A 21,884-nucleotide genomic window follows, 5' to 3' on the forward strand; every position below is an offset into this window, starting at 1 on the left:
AAGTAAATGAAAGATACACTGAAGAATCAAATGGAAAATTTTGAACTGAAAAATATACCAGTGTTGTGGGACATAGAAAGTTACTTATTAACAGTTTGATATCTTAGTGTATTATTTAATCTTTAGTAGGTAGATCCAGAGATACATTTAGTCTAGGGTTAATTTTTTCCCATTAACTAAGGCAAGATCCTACTTAGTAACCTAAATGATACTCCCTGAATTATGAGTTTTTCTACTCTGGGCTGTTGAAAAGAGACACTACTCTTGACTCTATAGGAGCTCCAAGCAATATTCCCTATAATCCTGTCAGATAGTTCTTTTCTCAGCATTGGATCACTTCCTCACATACATGTGGTTATCAATAGTCAACTAAATGTCCAAAGGGAACCATCCACAGACCTCTGGAGTTCTTGCTTTTGTAGCTCTGTCCTTTCTGATACTCTGTTCTGTGAACTCTTGCCATTTTGTCTTCCCCAGAATTCCAGCCCCACCTCCTCAAGTCAGAAAGACTAATGGTCTTTGCCTGGGTGTCTCCTCTCTGGATCATGACTTAGAAACATTCTCCAGGAAGTAAGCTGGCAATCATATAGCCTACCTTTATTGTTTCTCATCATTTAGGGACATTCTCCTGCTGTCCAATTTTTTGAGTTTCATTATTTCATTTGTTCCATATTGCATTTTACATGTTTTATGAGGAAAGGGAGATCCATTTCCTGTAACGCCATCTTAACTAGAAGTTGAAACTAACATTTACTTTTAATCTATCTGTATTCATATATTTCTAAGCTGCTTTCTTGTAGACAGTCTATAGTTGTGTCTTGATTTGTATCTTACAATCTCAAAATCTGTGCCTTTAATTGTAAAGTTTAGAAAATTAATATTTAATGTAATAATCCATAAGTTTACAGTTTTAATCTACTATCCTTCTGTTTGGTTTCTATCATTCCCACCTGTTCTTTGTGGGTTTTTTTTCCTCTTCTTTTCTGGTCTTTTATTGAATTTTTTGAATGATTTTATCTTCACTGTTGGTTTATTATTTACATATTTAAAGTTTTTTTAAAGGTATTTCTAGGTTTTATATTTAACTTACTAAAATCTATTTTCAAATAATATTATATTACTTCATGTACAGTGAAAGACTCTTACACTGGAACACTTTTATATCCCCTTCTATCCTTTGTGCTATTGTTGTCATATATGTTACATCCATATACATTATAGACCTCACGATACATTGCTTTTACATTTGGTCATTTATTATTTTAAGTGTAAAAAACTAGGAAAAATATATCAACATATTTTCCATTATCAGTACTCTTCATTCATTCATGTAGATTTAATTTAACATATGGTGTCATTTTTCTTCTGCCTGAAGTACTTTCTTTCACATTTCTTATAGTATCATTTTGCTGATGATTGATTCTTTCAGCTGCCATTTGTCTGAAAATGTCCTTATTTCACATTCAATATTGAAAAATGTTTTTTTCTGGTTAAGGAATTCTAGATTATTTTATTTCAATAAATGAAAGATATATCTTTCTTTTGTCCTCTGGCTTATATAATTTCTGATATAAATTTCACAGTCATTCTTATCTTTGATCTTGTCTTGAGTTCTTAATGCTTAGTGAAATTTTGCTGTGTTTGAAATTTTCTCCTTACCTTGTATTTAGGATTTGATTATTATATACTTTGGTGTGGTTTTCTTTATATTTATTCTGCTTTGTTTTATTGAGCTTCTTGGATCTGTGGGTTTAAATTTTTTATAAGGTTTTTAAAAATATTTGGCTATAATTTCTTCAAATATATTTTTTATCTCTCATACTTTCCTCTTCTGGGATTTTGGTTGCATGTACGCTAGTCTGAATAACATTGTTTCACAGTTGTTCTGGTTTTTTTTTCATTTATTTGTCTCTCTATATTTGACTTTACATAGTTTCTATGTCTTTAATTTCTATGATGTTTTCTTCTGTGGTCTGTGCTCTGTATTAATTCCAGTGTACTTGTAATTTAAAATGTTTTATTTTTAATCTCTATAAATTATATTTTTGTCTTTTATATATCTTCCATTTTTTATCTTCATCAGTCATGTGATTCCTCTGACTTCTTGAAAAGTTTAAGCATATAATATCCCTGTCTTTTCATCATCTCTTTTCATCACTGTGTTGATTTAAATTAAATAATGTTTTGTGTTTTTTTTTTTTGGTTATGGATTTCCCTGTTATTTGCTTGGTTGTTGTCTCTTTTTTTTCCCTTATTTTAGGTTGCACTTTGCCGATTTTAAACTGTCAGTTGTTCAATTTTGATAGAGTCCTTTAAATCATGTTTGATTTTGTTCTTATGTTCAGATAAATTTCCTGAATTTAGTTTAATCATTTCTAAGATTATTTTTCTAATTTGTTAGAACAGGGCCAGAGTAGATTTTAGTCAAGAGGTAAGTAAATCTTACTACTAAGTTGATATAATTCAGAAGATTCTGCTCATGTATTATTTGGTCTTTCCACTCTCACTTGTATAAACATAAACTATCACCAGCCCAGTATGAGCTTCAATAATTGTTCTACTTGCTACTTCCTGAGCCTTGAGTGAAGTCAAGGCTTCCTGTTCTTTCCTTGAAAATTCTGTATCTGGTTTCACGAAATTGTACCCTACACTTGCTTAGATTAAAATTCATTAAAAAATCAAATCAAAGAAACTCCTATGAAAATGTCTTGAACTCTTTTCCTGATAGTCATGTTCTCCCTGGTACTCTGCCCTACCATTCTAACTGCTTTGTTCTAGATGAACTTGAATCTCTGTCTTCTCTCCTTAGAGAAACACAAGACCAACCTTGCTTTGGAAACTTTGTCCCTGCTTTGCAGTCTGAGGAGGTGCCTTTGCTCCATACATGAAATTAGAAAGTCGTGAGATCATAGAGGGCTCACCTTGTTTAATTCCATTCTTTCTGGGATCACAGCCCTGCTCTACCTTTTTTTCCAATTTCTGAAAATCATTATCTCATATAATTTTGTTCAGTTTTATGGCCATGTATGGAAATTGATGCTGGCCTTTCTCTGGGCCACATGTCTCCAGTAAACTAGCTAAAGCTTCTTTGCATTATAACTAGTTTTCAAAAGCAACAAGCAAGAGAGGGCAAACCCTAATGCACAAGCATTTGTCAAGCCTCTTGAGTCATTTTTGCTACTATCCCATTAGCCTAAGCAAGGCACAATGGTAAAGACCAGAGTTAACAAATGAAGGGATTTAACAAAGTAATGGATATGAGAGGTGTGATTTCTTAGGAGCCATTATTGTAATGATCTATCACACAAATGTTACCAAAAATTACAAGGGCTGAATAACAAGTACCAGGGGCTGTATTGATTTACTCTGGTAAAGAGATCACATCTGGAACAACAGCCGCAGTGGAAGACACCACTTGGTGTAATGTACACTAACCCACTATCTTCTTCCAAGACCCACCTGTCTTACTGAAAAGGTAAGTTAAATGAGAGTGTAATGGGAATCCCCATCCCTGTATTTTAAAATTTTTGAGTATGGCAATAATCTCTGCAAAATCACAAGGGATGTAGTTTTGCATTTGGCTTACTATTTTTATAAATGAGTGAGATCCGAAGCTTTCTAATATTCTTACTATACAACCCTCACTCCAAATAACAGGGCACAAAGTAGAAATTCCCCCATTTGCTGAGTATAATTATTCTAACTATATATGAAGAAACTGGGGAAATAAAAACAACATAGGTCTGTGGATCTGTAGTTCTATTGTACTACAGGCTTGGGTAAAAACCCACTCATCACCTAAACTTAGTGAGTATCCATTTTGACCAGTAAGTGGACTACAGTGGTGGTCTGGATTCAAAGCACCAGCATTAGTTTTAGATTACAGGTAGTGTGCAATAACCTATGAGCTACCTGACAGATGACCCTTTAGAGGTGACTAGATGAAATATCTGTGGCCCACATTTATGATTTTATTATAGTTATTTTTCAAGCTATATGTACTAACCTTTATTGCAGAAACTCTGAGTCTGCAAGTAATCCAGATCTTGGAATGGTATGACTGCAATGACTACAAAGGCTCAAGGGAGGGCTATTTTCAACAGAGGTAGACTTTTCATTGTGGTAAAATATACATAACATAAGATTTACCATTTTATTTATCCATTGTTAAGTGTACAGTTCAATGGCATTAAGTACATTCACACTGTTGTACCACCATCACCACCATCCTCCTCCAGAACTTTTTTCATCTTGCCAAACTGAAATCCATACTCATTAAACAGTAACTCGACATCACTTCCTTCCCCAAGTCTCTATTAGCCACAATTCTACTTTCTGTCTCTATGAATTTGACTACCCTAGTACCTCATATAAGTGAAGGCTTAAGGTTTTCTCAGGCATTTCTGGGCATGACTCTTCCCTGGGCCTCTACATGTGCTTTTTGTGTGTGTGTGTGTGGTACGCGGGCCTCTCACTGTTGTCACCTCTCCCGTTGCGGAGCACAGGCTCCGGACGCACAGGCTCAGCAGCCATGGCTCACAGGCCCAGCCCTCCGCGGCATGTGGGATCTTCCCGGACCGGGGCACGAACCCGTGTCCCCTGCATCGGCAGGCGGACTCTCAACCACTGTGCCACCAGGGAAGCCCCATGTGCTTTTTTTTAACCTGATTCCTCCATATACACAGTTGCTGTTAAATGCCTTAATTTCCTTAAGAGCCTTAATGGCACTTTTGCTTAGGGATCCAGCTGTTGTATTCTTCAGTTAGTAATCTCTTGGCCTAAACATCTACGGGTCTGTATTCCCCTTGCAATGCCAGCTGCTTACCACAGTTTCTCTTAGCCTGAGATCTAACTATGCCACTTTTGAACATCTGAATTCTTGAGTTAGGTGACATAGAAACAAATCACACAGGCAACAACCAAACAGGTTACAACATTGCAAATTCCATCCATGCTGATCTCTCTGGTCTTAGGAAGGGTACTGAGAACTGGGTCACTGATTCCCCCAAACCATGCCATGCTGGGGAGAGGGAGGAAAAAGGGCAAGTATAAACACCACAAAATTTATTACCATTATGAAGGAGGCTTTTTCTTCATGGGGCATTTCTTTGGTTTCTGTAGATCTTTGACTAACTTCTAGAACTCTTATAAAACTATTAAAGTCAGACTCTAGTTGTTTCCATGGAGGAAGGGGGGCTTAGAGCTTCTTAGTCTGCCATCTTGCTAATGTCATACTTCCCAGACTTATATTTTAAATTATAATTGTAGTTGTTTATTCAGCTCAAATAGAATTAATTGGCTTTCCTTTTTTATTGGTCCTGGTGACCCTGTAATCAATTAGCTCATAGATCCATTTAATATTATTAATTACTCCTCCAAATTTCTTCTTATTATAGAAAAGCATGACATTTCCCCTGAATAGTTAGTGCTGCTACTATCTGCCCCACCATCAGTTCATTCAGCATCTTCTACCTTCATCCCTGCTCTACAGAGAAAAGTCATTATAGTTACTTTTAAAAAATTCTTGCTCTCATTTTGTTAATGTTTCTCTTAATATCTTGATGAAAGGAGTGACTTCAGGCCCCTGGGAAAATATTTAGATGATGAGTAAGATGGTGATATGATAAATCCACTCAACATTGTCTTCTTTTTATGGTTTTGAATTCCTTGCTCTGCATTTTCTCAAGGGCTTTCTGGCATCACAATTTAATTTTGTCTCATTTATGGTAGGATTTAAGCTTTAGTCAGCTGCTTCAGCTAGCTCATTGCATCTAGAATATCTAGAATGTCACACAGACCTGTAATTTAACCTGAGTTATCACAAAATTATGTTCATCATTTTCTGGTCTGGCACTGTTAGAATCTCTCCTCTAGATTTACCACAGTTTTTGCCTAGGTAAATTTGTAAAAGTGTTTCCTTCCTTTTGATTTTGTAATTGGTCCTTAATAAAGCCTCTTGGACTTTTATAATAGAAAAATTAAACATGTATATTAATTCACAGTTATCTTGGTTGTTGGTTACTCTCAGATGAACCTAATGCAGTTTACAAGAAGATTTCTATATAAAAAACACCTACAACTATTTGTACCAATTTCTTAATTTATTACACTAGATTTTGAAAATTAATTTTGAAACTTGTAAACATTATTAAAAATAAATTACCTTAAAATGTAAATGTAACATTTAATATGAATTAATATTTTGAATTCTTCATATACTCAAAGAATAGGGAAACCTGCAATAATAAGTACTCCAAAATTTATCACTAGCCTTTGACTTAAACGTATTCTGAAACTCGATGCCATGGAATTAATTCATTATGCATATTTTTTAATCCTGTTTTTAATATATTCTTCTATGCATATACATAAATATTTTTGCATCTTCTTGCAGTTTTGCAATATGTACCCTAATTGTAAGTTTGCAGCAAAATAAAACTCTCAGGACAAACAGGGTTACTAGAGTTTAACTGTCATCCGAATTTTCATTAGGGACAGGGAATTTTTCCAATTTAAGGTGAAGTAAAACTATAGCTACTGTAAAACTCTTAACCCAACACAATTTTATATTAAGATTCTAACTGTATATACATTATGATCCTCCCTACACACACACACACACACACACACACACACACACACACACATCCCTATACACACATACACAACTACAGTTAGAATTTGCGTGTGTGTGTTTCCGTTAAAGAGTACATATGAAAAACACCTTTCATCATTTATGCTGCATTTAAATACATTTAAGGAAGTAAGACTGTTTCTTTGCATTGTAAGTTTTTAATTCATCTTACCCCCTACCCAATATCTTGGTAAACTCTTGGAGGGCAGGGTCTATATTTTGCTTTTCTGTCATTGTTTACATGCCAAACACAAAATCTAGCTTTAAAGAGGCACTTAAAATTTAATGGAAAAAGCATAGGAAGTATCCTCTATGGGGGTTTTAATAATGACAGATCAAATCCTTAGTCCTGTAATCATGTTTTCTCTATGTTACAAAGACTCTACATTTATAACACTAATATCTCTTCTAAAATATACCTTCCTATTATTTGTCTTGGACGATTGAATTATGAACAGTGAGGACAAAATCAGTCCACTAGCGCCTGTGTTGTAGACTGCCCTCTTCCTATACGACATCAATGTAGGCTAATTTCTTCTCTCTTAACCACTTGGATAGAAAAAATTACATAATTTATGGTTGGTATATGGTGGAATACCTTCAATGGTGGAGTATATATACGTATCTAATAAAAAATTTCACTCTTTACATAGACTGTTAGACAATTTATCATTTTGCTTATAAAATTTTTGTCTCACTGTAGATTCCAAACAAAGGTTTTAGGTAGAGACTTTTACGACATGTAGAAAATTCAAGTTCTTCTTCCAATAATATATGGCAGGTATCTCAAACTCTAAATTTATGGCCAATTTCAATGAACAGCAACAACAACAAAAATCTTCTGAGTCATTTTGTTAATATCTTAAATTTCACAATAAGTAATATGATTTAAAAAATTATCAGTTTGAAAATACTTCTCTCATTTTCAGATTTTAAAAGCACCTAAGGGAAATATATGCTTCTTCTTTCTCTCTTAGAATTACTGCCTTAAAATGTTTGAAGGTTCCTGTCATTTCTCTGGAAATCTATTCTTCTCCATAACATCCACTGTTGCTTCAACCATTCTCAAATGTCTTAAGTATAATTCTTGTCCTAAGATTTAAATCTATTCAGAAATATGTTTTTCCCCCTATTTTGTGACAGATTGTTTTCAAATTTGTTCTGAAACCAGCCACAAAGACTTAAATATAAACAATTAAAGCCCAAGTAGTATGCAAAATTGGGGCTGTTCCTAAGTAATAACAACTAAGCTCTGTGAATGACTGCATTATCTTTCAGAGAATGTGTAAAATGAGAAAAAAAAAAGCTGGGAACTGGGCCCTAAAGAACTGGTAAAGAAGCCTGAGAGAGAACTCTGAAAGAAAGCATGAAGTGGGAGCATATTGTGCAAATAAAGTGAGATATTACATGTCAAATAGGAGGGTGGGTTCAGCCAAGTTAAATGTTGTGATACAGATGCAGATAGACTTCCAGTTTGAAGATTATTTCTTAAATCAGTACATTTTTCAAAAACATAGCTATGCATCTTTAGACATACTTGTGAAGTGGGCATTTGTTGCAAAGTTGCCAGTAAGTTAAACATTAAAAAAAAAAAAAGAAAAGAAAAAAAGGAAGGAAAGAAAATATGTATCCATCTCTTTCTATTCCTGGCACACCTTATTTCTCCATCCACCCCAGCCCCAGACAATATCTATTTACATTTTACTGTCAGCTTTTTGCTCCATGACCAAATCTTATTCTCCTACTTCCATTTTTTAAGTATTCTAACAAATAGAGATCTTTCTATTTTCCTTTTTTAATAGAAAACAATACTCAGATTTCTCTACTAATAATTCACATACCATGATCATTCCAATGATTTGTTAGAAAACAAAGAATTATGAAATGCTATAAATATGTCTTGATCAAAAAAATTTTTACTACTTCATTAATGGAATATGTATTGAATATATTTAAATGATTATGCTTTTGCAATTGCAATTCTAGTGAAGAACTCTTCATTTAATGTTAAAGAAGAAAATCAAAATAAGGTCCTTGATTTTCCTATAATAACTTCATTAAAGTTTTATTTGGGGACTCTTTCATAATTAATAATAACATACCATGGATTTTTCTAGCTGAACAACTTTTAAAAACAAGTTACTTACATTGACATATAGAATGCTAGCTATAAAACAAGAACCTCAAAAATACAATGCCCTGTGTCCCCTGGTAACTAAGTCCTGAACTCGGCTTGCACATTGCTCCTTGGACTCCAAATTTTGTTATTTTCACTGCAATAGTGACACTGGTATTATAAACAGATTTGTAAGTCTTTATGCTACTATAGAAATGTCCATTAGATGACTCAACAAAACTAATTCTCCTATCCTCCTTCCCCATTTTAGAGATGGAAAGATTGAGATTTATAGAAAAGAATCTAACAATTCAAGGAATATACAATAATAAAATAGAAATAGAAATGCATAAGAATTGCCTTCTTTTTCTAGAGCACTTTTCATGGACAAAATGGTTTTAGTTATAGATAAGCAAATTCAAAAGAATAGGAGAATTTAAATGATGCACTTGTTTTTTTTTTACACCTGCTAACAGGTGCTAAAATCTGTTCAAATTCTATGAATAGAGGTTTCTTTAACCAAAGTCTCATTATCATAAAACCAAAGATCAAAAAGACTATGAAATATTGAGGCTGATTTAGTTTTCAAATGCAAAGCAGCAGCTGGATTAAAGCACAGGCTACTGGAAAAACCTGGGGAGAAACAACTGACATCTTTAGTCATCGGGTGAGCTCTCAGACAATGAACAGACTGATTGGACATACGGAAATGGTAAAATTCATCATATTATTATTCTAATAAGTTTCATCTCAGGAAACTGATGTGTTGCAAGCTGCAGCAGGTCATTCTTTTACTCAGTAAAGAAAAAAAGGATGATTGATACTGGGAGGACTTAGGTAGAAACAAATTGCTTTTGCTAAGATTATATTTACTTTTTAAATAACGCCATTTATGAAAGTTTTTACTTCAAGAAAAGTTTTCTACACATATATGTATATATAAAAATACGAATATGTTTGTATATATTAATGTATATATATGGCAATGAATGTGTGTGTATTTATTAATAGGAAAGAAGAAAGCAAAGGAGGAAAGAATGGGACCTCAAAGCCAGTCATTAATAATCTCACTAATGCTATTTCTTATTTAATATATATTTTACTTCACAAGTGCATGAAAATGCAAAAGAAGGTCTAATTTACACATGCATAAACGTGTACATTTATGGAAGGCAGCAGAGAGAACTCTGTCTGAACTGACTTTGAAAAGGTGAAACACCAAGGTAATACAAGCAAAGAATTTTTTAAAATATTGAGATTGATGTACTCTCAGCTTTGATGAAAGTCCAATACAAGAAGAAACTCTTAAAGGATAATTTCATCATATGGCAAAAGAGTTGTTAAATGCCTTCTCTGTTATGCCACCTGATGGCCCTTATCTGATGATAATCTTTGCATTTATTGCTAAGAGGATTCTTTTTCTTTCAAAGCAGGAATAATTCTATCAAGCTATAGAGTGTCTTAGGGAACAAACCACACATACTTACTCTAAAAAAGAGAGAAAAGAAAAGCAATTAAAGCTGCTCCATGTAATTGCAAACTCCAGGGATGTTTTTATTTATTTTTTTAAAGAAGGTCTTAGCCTTCTCATTTAAAGTGAGGGAAGAAAAACCTAATCAGTATTAACTCTAAGGAACTAATATAAGTTAAGTATTTGAGAAATATAACAGGATTAAAAAGCAAGAAGGAAGAAGCGTGCCTTCAGGGAAGAGTTAAAATTTTAACATGTATATAATAAGGGTAGGATAAATACTAATTATTATTATTAGCATTGATTAAAAATATGGAGACTAGAATAAAGGAGATTAGTTTGTAGAATATCCTTCAATTTTATGGGCATAATATTGTTTTTTTTCTTAAGCCATTGTCTTCATGCTCCTAATATTACTTAGTTTACTTAGTTATTGCTTTGTTTCATATATACATGTACACATATATAACATTAAAAAGTATATGCTCTTTGCAGAAAACATGGGAAAATGCCAAAAAGTACACATTAAAAAAATCACTAATTACCTAGCTAGAGATTATCACTATTAAAATGTGTTGCATATATCTCCAGCTATTATTTTCATTTTTTCCTCAAGCAATTATTCGAACTCCATATACTAAGTAATCTGCTCTCCTCTGTTTCCTCATTTGTAGAGTTATAAAAAGTACCTTCATGAAAAACTTGTGAAAATAAAACGTAAAACTTTTAGAGCAATTATTGGCCTTAACTAGAATGCTCTTATCAAACAATGACTATTTCTTTAAAACTGTTTATATCCCAGCTACCGTATGAGATCACAGCTATGTGGTAGAAACATAATGTGAAAGCACCTACATCGAAGAAGAAGAAAGATCTCAAATAAACAACCTAAATTTACACCTCAAGAAACTATGAAAAGAACAAACTAAGCTCAAAACTACCAGATGGAAGGTAATAATAAAGATTACAGCAGGGTGACTTCTCTGGCAGTCCAGTGGTTTCTTAACTGCAGGGAGTAAGGGTTCAATCCCTGGTCGGGGAACTAAGATCCCATGTGCCACGTGGTGTGGCAAAAAAAAAAAAAAAAGATTTTTTTGAGAAGATAAGGAAAGGTGACAAATCTTTAGGTAGACTAATCAATGGAAAAAGAAAGAAGACAAAATCAGAAACAAAGAGAAAACATTGCAAATGATGCCACAGAAATTTAAAAAAAAAACCTTAAGAGACTACAGTAGGTCCCCTACATATGAAGCTTCAAGTTTCAGACTTTCAAAGATGTGAACGTGCATTTGCATGTCCAATCACGTAAATTAGTTCATGTGTCTGGTATACATTGTCACGTGTGTGCGTACTCTACAAGTGGTTATGCTTCTATCTACTTTACGGTACAGTACTGTATAGAGTACAGTAGTACAGTATCTTTATTTCAAGCCCAGGGTGTCTGGAAGCAAGTCTAAAAGCAGTGGTGATATAGCTCGTACTACTAAGAAGTACCAAGCGACAACGATGGGAAAAAAAGTGAAAATAATTGAGAGTGAGGCGAGGCAAAAAGATGGTAGACGTCACTTGTTTTATAACATGAATCATTCAACCACTGACATGATTCTATAGGACAAGAACAAGATCATGGAACACATGAAGTCTGCTGTGCTGACATTAATATTGAAGAAGCGTGGAAAAATGATGGAGGAGATGGAGAAACTCAGTGTGTGGATGCAGGATCAACGTCAGCGTCGAGTCCCGCTCAGCTTAATGCTGATTCAAGAGAAAGCTAAAAGCCTTTATGAAGACTTGAAGAAGAAACACGGTGAAGAATCAGAGGGCGCATCTGCGCAAGTGCAGATATGGTAGCTGCCCGGGAACTTCCTGAAACGCTTTGAGAAATTATTGATAAAGGCGCATATTTACCTGAGCAGGTTTTTAATGTGGATGAGACAGGACTGTACTAGAAGAGGATGCCAGACCAAAGTTACATCAGTAAGGAGGAAAAGTTGATGCCAGGCTATAAAGCAGCAAAGGATAGGCTAACTCTATTGTTTGGTGGCAATGCTTCCGGCAATATGAAGCTGAAGCCTCTCTTAGTTTATAAGAGAAACCAATAGCCCTTAAAAACATAGCCAGACATCACTGGATCGTTTTTTCCAGAGGGTAGATAGAATTGAATTCAGCAAGGAACCAGAACCTGTGCCATCAACATCAGGTGTAAGTGAAATTGCAGCTTGCCCTCCGTCTCCTATTGCTGACAATCCTTGGCTCTACCATCTCCCACCTCCTCTCTTTCCTCCAGTCAGTAACTCTTCTTGCCTATTCACTTGATGCTAGCCCCTGTATGCCAGCTGTTGTACTGTACCACTGTACTTTTTAAAGTGGTGTACTGTAAGATTAAAAATGTTTATTTTTTGTGTCTGTTTTCTATGTGTTATTTGTGTGAAAAGTATTATAAACCTATTACACTACAGTACGATATAGCCAATTGTGTTAGTTGGGTACCTAGGCTAATTTTGTTGGACGTATGAACAAACTGGACTTATGAACACGCTCTTGGAATGGAACTCTTTCGCATGTAGGGGACTTACTATATTATGAACAATTGTATGACAACAAATTAGACAACCTAGAAGAAATTGAGACATTCCTAGAAAATACAACTTACCAGAACTGAATCAAACAGAAATAGAAGTGCTGAATAGACCAATAATGAGTAAGGAGATTGAATCTGCAATCAAAAACCTCCCAACCCAGAAAAGTCCAGGACCAGACGAATCCACAAATGAATTCTACCAAACATTTAAAGAATTACTATCAATACTTCTTAAACTCTTCCAAAAATAGTAGAAGAAGGAACACTTCCACACTCATTTTATGAGGCTGGCATCATCCTAATAACAAAGCCTAATATAGACACCTCCAGGAAAGAAAACTACAGGCCACTATTTCTGATAAATATAGATGCAAATCCTTAATGAAATATTAGCAAACTAAATTCAACAGTGCATTAAGGGCTTCCCTGGTAGCGCAGTGGTTAAGAATCCACCTGCCAATGCAGGGGACATGGGTTAGAGCCCTGGTCCGGGAAGATCCCACATGCCGCGGAGCAACTAAGCCTGTGTGCCACAACTGCTGAGCCTGTGCTTTAGAGTCCGTGAGCCACAACTGCTGAAGCCCGTGTGCCTAGAGCCCATGCTCCGCAACAAGAGAAGCCACCACAGTGAGAAGCCACCACAGTTAGAAGCCTGCGCACTGCAATGAAGAGTAGCCCCCGCTTGCTGCAACTAGAGAAAGCACATGCAGCAACGAAGACTCAGCACAGACAAAAATAAATAAATAAAATAAATTTATTAAAAAAACCAGTGCATTAAAAGGATCATACACCATGACCAAGTGGAAGTTACCTCTGGAATGCAAAAGTGGTGAAACATATGCAAATCAATGAATGTGACACACCATTTTGTCATAATGAAGGATAAAAATAACATGATCATCTCAAAAAATGCAGAAGAAATGTTTGACAATATTCAACACCCTTCATAATACAAACTCAACAAATTAGGTATAAAAGGAGGTTACTCTTTCTGGCTTACTTCACTCTGTATGACAGTCTCTAGATCCACCCAGGTCTCTACAAATATCATATATTAATGCATATATGTGGAACCTAGAAAAATGGTACAGATGAACCAGTTTGCAGGGCAGAAATAGAGACACAGATGTAGAGAACAAACGTATGGACACCAAGCGGGGAACGTGGCGGGGGCGGGTGGGTGATGGTGTGATGAATTGGGAGATTGGGACTTACATATATACACTAATATGTATAAAATGGATAACTAATAAGAACCTGCTGTATAATAAAATTCAAAAAAAAGAGTAAAACCCTGCATATTACTAAAAAAAAAAAAAAAAAAAAAAAGGTTATTTCAACTCAGTAAAGGCCGTATATGAAAAGCCCATACCTCACATGATACTCATTGAAAACAAAAATGAAAACTTTTTATCTAATATCTGTAAGTCAAAGATGCCCATTCTTTCTTGCCACTTCTATTCAGCAAAGTACTGGAAGTCCTAGCCAGAGAACTTAGGCAAGAGAAATGGATAAAAGGTATACCAATTGGAAAAGAAGTAAAATTGTCTCTGTTTACAGATGAGATAATCTTATACATAGAAAACCCTAAAGGTTTGACAAAAAACAAAAAAACAAACAAATGAAAAAACTGTTAGTACTAAAAAACTAATTAAGTAAAGTTGCAGGATACAAAATCAACATACAAAAATCAGTTGCATTTCTATATACGAACAATGAATTATTTGAAAAGAATTTAAGAAAACTATCCCATTTATAATTGCATCAAAAAGAATAACATATTTATGAATAAATTTATCTAAAGAGGTGAAAGACTTCTACACTGAAAACTATAAAACACTGATAAAAGAAATTAAATTATAAACAAATAAATGGGAAGAGATTCCATGTTCATGGATTGAAAGAATTAGTATTGATAAAATACCCATACTACCAAAAATGATCTATAGATTCAATGTAATGCCAATCAAAATTTCACTGGAATTTTTTTTACAGAATAAAAAAAAAAATCCTAAAATTCACATGAAACCCCAAAGACCCCACATAGCCAAAGCACTCTTGAGAAAGAAGAACAATGCTGGTGGCATCACATTTCCTAACTTCATAATATACAGTAAGTCCCCTACATACAAATGAGTTCCATTGCAAGAGCACATTCATAAGTCCAATTTGTTCATAAGTCCAACAAAGTTAGCCTAGGTACCCAACTAACACAGTCAGCTATATAGTACTGAACTGTAATAGGTTTATAGTACTTTTCACACAAATAATACATTAAAAAAAAACAAACACAAAAAATAAAGAAAACATTTTTAATCTTACAGTACAGTACCTTGAAAAGTACAGTAGTACAGCACAACAGCTGGCATACAGGGGCATGCTTGCATCTTTGAACGTTTGCAACTTGAAGGTTCATATGCAGGGGGACTTACTGTATTATAAAGCTACAGCAATCAAAGCAGTATGGTACTAGAATGAAAATAGATGTATAGAACAATGGAACAAAACAAACAGACCAGATATAAACCCATGCATATATGCTCAACTAATCTTTGAATATTCCCCAAAAGTACACAATGAGGAAAGGATACTCTGTTCTGTAAATGTTTTTGAGAAAACTGGATAGGCACATGCAAAACAATGAAACTGGACCTTTATTGGAAAAAATAAACCCAATTGAAAAAAAAATTTAACATAATTCCTGAAAGCATAAAACTCCTAGAGGAAAACACAGAGAAATAGCTTCTTAACATTGATCTTTCTAATGACTTCTTAGATATGATACCAAAAGCACAGGCAACACAAGCAAAAATAAGTAAGTGGGACTACATCAAACTCAAAAGCTTTTTGCACAGCAGTGGAAACTGTCAACAAAATAAAAAGGCAACCTATGGAACTGGAGAAAATATTTGCAAACGATATCTGAGGAAGGGTTAGTATGCAATATATACATAAGGAACTGCTACCATACAATAGCAAAAAAAATAATAATAATAAACCCATTAAAAAATGGACAAGGAACTTAACAGACATTTGTCCAAAGAAGACACACAAATGGCCAACAGGTATATAAAAAGATGCTCAACGTCACTAATCATCAGGGAAATGCACATTAAAACTACAATGAAATATCACCTCAAACCATTTAGGGTGGCTATTATCAAAAAACCAAAAGATCAGTGCTGGTGAGAATATGGAGAAAAAAAGAAAAACATTGGACACTATGAGTGGGACTGTAACTTGGTGCAGCCACAGTGGAAAACATTACAGAGATTCCTCTGAAAATTAAAAATACAGCTTCCGTGTGATCCAGCAATCTTACTTCTGGGTATATGTTCATAGGAAATTAAATCAAGATCTCAAAGAGATACCTGCAATCTCATGTTCATTGCAGCATTATTTACAATAGCCAAGAGATGGAAGCAACTGAAATGTCTGTCTTCAGATGAATGGATATTATGCCAAGTGAAATAAGAGAGACACAGAAGGACAAATATTACATGCTACCACTTATATGAAGAATCTAAAATAGTCAGGCTTACGGAAGCAGAGAGTAGAATGATGTTGCCAGGGCCTAGAGGGAAGGAAAATGGGGAGGTATTAGTCAAAGGATACAATGTTTTAGTTTTACAAGATGAATAAATCCTGGAGATCTACTGTATAGTGCCTATAGTTAATAATACTGTATTGAATACTTAAACATTTGCTAAGAGGGTAGGTATTATGTTGTATTCTTATCACACACACAATAATAATAATACAAAAAGGGAGTGGAAGGAAACTTTTGAAGATAATGGATACATTTACAGCATAGATTCTGGTGATGGTTTCATGGATGCACACTTATCTCCAAGCTCATTAAGTTCTATACATTAATTTTATACAGCATTTTGTATGTCAATCATATTTCAATAAAGTAATTAAAAAAATAGATTTGTGAGCCACAATTACAAGCCACATATATAATTTTAACTTTTTGCTAGCCATGGTCAAGTAAAATGAAGCAGGTAAAAATAAGTGTATTAATATATTTTATTTAAATAAATATGTCCATAATGTTTTCATTTTAACATCTGATTCAATATAAAATTATTAACAAATTTGACATGCTTTTATATAAAACATTCAAAATTTGGTGTGTATTTTACACTAACAGCACATTCTAATGGGTAGTAAACACATTTTTAAGTGCTCAATAGCTTCATTTGGTTACAAATTTGGGTAGCACAGCTCTAGCCACTGATAACAAATCACAAAATGAAACAGTTACAGTCTCTGTCTTCAAAGAGGATGTCCCCAAAAATAAGTAAACGTGAAGAAACTAAAATAGCATAGCATGGTGGATAGCAACCAGAAGAATAGAGACAGATTTTTTTTTTAACTTAAGAATTCTCTGACAATGTGGCTGGCACTTAACACTGAGAATTTAATAATGAAAAAGTGCCTATAAAAACCTGGGAGGAAAAGCAACAAATACAAATTTAGTACACTGCCCTTAAGGATAAATAAAAGACATTTAGTATTGTGAGAAACAAGGGGGAAAAATTCAATATGTCCAGAATGTGTTGGATGGAATATAAAGTGGATGAGGTGAGGAAAAATACTAAGGGCCAGTTCAGCAGGGCCTTAGCACTCAAGGTAAGATGTTTGGATTTTATTCTGTTTGTCAAGAGAGTCACCAGATGGACATAGGCAGGGGGGTGACATGATCTGTTCTTTGATTTAGAAACAATAACAACAAAAACAATAAGCAAAACACTTGGTGCTGAGTAATGAATGGAGAGTAGTGTGGGGGGTAGGAAAATAGAAGTGAGTGGCTTAAACAACAAAAATTATTTCCACACAATTCTGGAGTCTAATATTAGGGTATCAGCAGGTTAGTTTCTTCTGAGGCCTCTCTCCTTGGCTGGTAGTTGGTCATCTTTCCCTGCTGTCTTCACATGGTCTCCCCTCTGTTTCTTCTTATAAGTCATACTGGACTAGAGATCACCCAAATGGTTTTATTCAATTACGTCTTTAAAGGCCTTATCTCAAAATATAGTCACATTCTTAGGTCCTGGGGGTTAGGACTTCAACATATGAATTCTGAGGAGGACTCTGTTCAGCCTGTAACTAGCATCAATACATATTTTCAAGGCTTCCTGTGGATCACATTTGGGTATTCTGATAAGGAGAGATGTGATCCTGCCTTTCCATTCAAGGTGGCTCATTAATCATCTCCCAAATACATCTTCTGTTTACTTACATATACACCTTCCCATTCCTATCAGCTTATCAATATTCTACCCATCTTTCAAGGCCTGACTCATGTTATATATCCTCTTCTTAGCAAGATTTGGGTTAGGACCTAAAATGTAACAGAAAGAATTTACCAAAATCCATGGCACATTGCTTCCTGCCTCCCTTCTCTTCCCTTATTTCTCTCCTTTTTCTCTTCCTCTGTTTTTATCTCTACACTTTACTCCTTTCTCCCTTCCTTCCTTTTTCATTTCTAATTTCACGTGGGTGGTGGCCAGGTACCCCCGAGGGGCTGGAGTACAGCCAGGGAGGGGTGCTGTACTCATTTTACTTCACTAAATATTTTCTGTTCCTGGATTCATAAAACTTACGTATCAATTTGAAAATTGTTTGCCTAAAAATTTTTTTAAATAATATAATTACTACATGTGACCCAACTTACACACAGAAAATGGCAAGGGAATAGTTTTGGATTTCTGATTTTAAGGATGTAGGCTTGACATCAATGTTAAGGAGAGTTCTCTTCTTATTTGTTTAATATAACGAGAAGAAGAAACCAGATATATATGAATATGTATAATATTTTATAATATTATAGATATATGAATATATGAGTATATATGTATATATATACGTGTGTGTGTGTATACATACATATATATATATATATATATATATATATATATATATGCCGAAGTCAGAGCATGAGAATAATTCGTTATCACCTCAACTACCGGCTCCTTTACAGTTGACACACAGGTGAAATGAAAGAACAGTTATGGAGATAATTAAAACTAATGATGACTTATTTTTTAAGTGATGTTTGAAGTGGGAGTCTACCAGATCAGGTAATGAAACTGATTGATGTATTAATGGACTGAATGAATCATTCATTTGTGCATCCAAAAGTATTTAATGAGAGAATTATATGAGGTAGAAACTGGAGACATAGCAGGGAACAAAAAGATAGGATTTTACCTTCATAAAATTTATATTTGCTTGGGGCTTGAAAATAAATTAATGAATAAGAACATTGAAATTTAAAATAATATTGTTATGAAGAAAATAAACAAGTTGATGAAACAAATAGTTATTTGGTGAGAGAGAGTCTAGACAGAGTAGTTAGAAACTGTCCTCTGAGAAGGTGACATTTATTTGATTCCAAGGATCAAAAGAGTGAGTTTCATACAGATGAAGAAAATGGATGAAACAATTATGTAGGTACTGTCCCTATATGACTATAAATCAGATATTTTCCATATGGAGAAATAAAGTTATCTCTATTAAATTTGACCACAGTATGCAGTGCAACAAAAAAGCCACAAAATCTCAGCAGCATACAATAATAAGCTTTTACCTAAATCAGAAATCTGTGACAGTTGGGAGTCAAAGGATCTAGGCTGGGCTTAGTTAGGAGAGGTAGGCTGTGCTCCGCATGCCTCTCGCCCTCCTGGGACCAGCAGGTGAGGCTAACTAAGCACTTCTTATGATGATCACGACTGAGGAGCAAGTGAGTAAACAAACACTCCCAAGCACAATCAGGCTCATGCCCCATTATGTGTGGTGACATCCAGTGGTTCCAAGACACTCACAGTTTTAAGATCAATGTCCACGATCGAGTAAGTATACTCCTCCTATGGACGTGAGGGAATGGTGTGACTATTTCCAAACAATAATCTAAGCTACCACATAAGTAAGAATAAAGATAAAATTTTAGAGCATCCTTTAGCATTCAAAGGCATTCCTATGTACCTTTCATCCTGACTTTACTATTTTACTGTTAATTTACTACACAGTGTAAAGGCATGGAGGTATTGTCCTCATGGGAAGCAGGGAAACCTCAGGAAGCCATGGCACCACTGTGGCTAGAGTTTGGGTACGAACAGACTGCAAGATCACTGTATTTTTTCTTCCATCAATGTGAGAATTGACTTCAGACAAATGAGCGCTTCTAAGCAATCTCAAAATTTCAAATTTGTAACAAGGTTTAAGTTGGTACTGAGAAATTCCCTAACTACTTATCCTCCACTTAGCGGGAAGAAACTAATCCTTGTTTGAAAAATATTCTTAAGTATCACTGGACTTGAACAGATAAACGACTGACTTTATGTAATATTTTCACACAGCATGAAATTTGTAATTTAACTTGTGACATTTTGAACACTTAATAGCTGGAATAACTAATTATTAACATTGAGTATTTTTGGTGGTTGTGAGGCTGCTAGTGTGAGGCATGAATTTTAGCTTATTGTGACATAAGTTTATAGCTTTAAAATTAAGAATTAATTAATAATATGGTAGTGAACATGATGGACAACTTTAAATATTAATTAGCTAGTGTTTCATTTCTTAAGGCTAAAAATCTCAAAGTAGTCAATATTAGTAATCAAATGTTACTGAATATCCAGGACTCTGGTTCGATACCTTAAAAATAATACTACTTTACTAGATTAGTAGAATTTATAAGAATATCGTTAAGGTAATTTTTAGCTCTCAAGTCTACCTATTCCAATTCCCATTGTAAGGATCCAGACCTGAAAAAAGGTAAACAGTTGTAGTACCAACTCAAGCCACAGGAGGGTAGCCTTCCCATAGGAAAATTTTAATATTTTTGTTTTCCTTATATCAGCATGACACTATTAAAATTCAAATTTTAGAGATTGTGTTGAAGTTACAATTTATGACCTACCATTTTTATAACCACAACTATTTAAAGCTGTTTTGCTACAGAATAATGTACATAAAAGGAAATAAACGGGGATCAACCATGATACATTAGTAATCATAACATCCAATTTTAGCAGTAACGGTGTCTTGATTAACTAAATAATGCTTTTCCAAGTACAACTATTTTTCAAAGAATACTAGTGGAATTTTGTGAAGAAAAAGCAGAGAATCTCAAATTATACATGGATTCTATTAGTTCGGGTAAATTATCCTCTTCTCTCTTTAGGAGAAACCCACACATTTTCTTTTTCCACTAATTTACTACATGATTGGTTTTGCTCTTTATTCTACTCAAGTGCTTGGCTGAAAATATTTACCAAGATCTATACCAAGAGAAAATGTTTATTCCTCTGTTGTTTTTAAATTTGGATAGCCCAGTGTATGAAACTCTATTGCAAATAAAATAGGAGATGTGAATCTCATCCCAGGTCTATTACTTATTAACCAAGCAGTATAATCTATGGAAACCAATGTATTCTCACTGATTACCTTGGTTGTTTTATGTGTAAAACGAAAAGCTTGAATATCTATACTTGGAGATGTTTCCTTTACTTTTTTCCCCTATTCTTTCCGTTAATGTTGATATGTCCTTTTCACACTGTGAAAAAGATCATAAAGTGCAGGAGTTAATTCATGCTGCACCTGATTCAGCTCTATTCTAGCATTGCTTTGATAAGGATAGTGTTTCTCTGTGGAGTAGATTTAAATGCCAACTGATTTCAAATCAATAGCATTTAAAAGTCCGTTGGTTTATCTTATTATTATTTTTTACACTGCTTCTTAAACTTCTTACTCAAATCCTTAAAGGACATAGGACTCAGGACTTTAGATCAAAGGTAAAATGAGAGCTTAATAACAGCTTTCTTCTTGATGCAAAAACACATCCCAAGAATTGTATGTAGTAAGCAGAGTGGAGCAAATTATGTTATAATCTATAATACGAGCCCCCAGGCTTTCTCAAAGTCTACAGTTAGCACGCTAAGAAATGAATTTCTCTTTATGAAAAAGTTGAGTAAAGGGACTGTGTGCTGGGACTCCCTCACTGTGATATCCAACACCCCATATTTGCTGAGGATTAAGGCCATAGTTTCAGGGGCTCTCCTTTTCTTCAGCAGGT

The 21,884-nt window shown here is 34.4% G+C and overlaps 1 protein-coding gene across 1 annotated transcript in view; it reads right to left on the bottom strand.

Moving 5' to 3' along the window:
* LOC307185497 (uncharacterized protein) overlaps positions 1-21,884 on the bottom strand; it is a gene marked incomplete at its 3' end in the record, with an annotated part of 133,056 nt that overhangs the window by 32,275 nt on the left and 78,897 nt on the right. The window contains exon 2 of the mRNA XM_079919812.1: positions 16,345-16,376. Within this exon, the coding sequence (XP_079775938.1) occupies positions 16,345-16,376 (32 nt within the window). The remainder of the gene's footprint in view (positions 1-16,344; positions 16,377-21,884) is intronic.

This window comes from Stenella coeruleoalba, assembly GCF_951394435.1.
Source record: "Stenella coeruleoalba genome assembly, chromosome: 4".
Taxonomy (NCBI): Eukaryota; Metazoa; Chordata; class Mammalia; order Artiodactyla; family Delphinidae; genus Stenella; species Stenella coeruleoalba.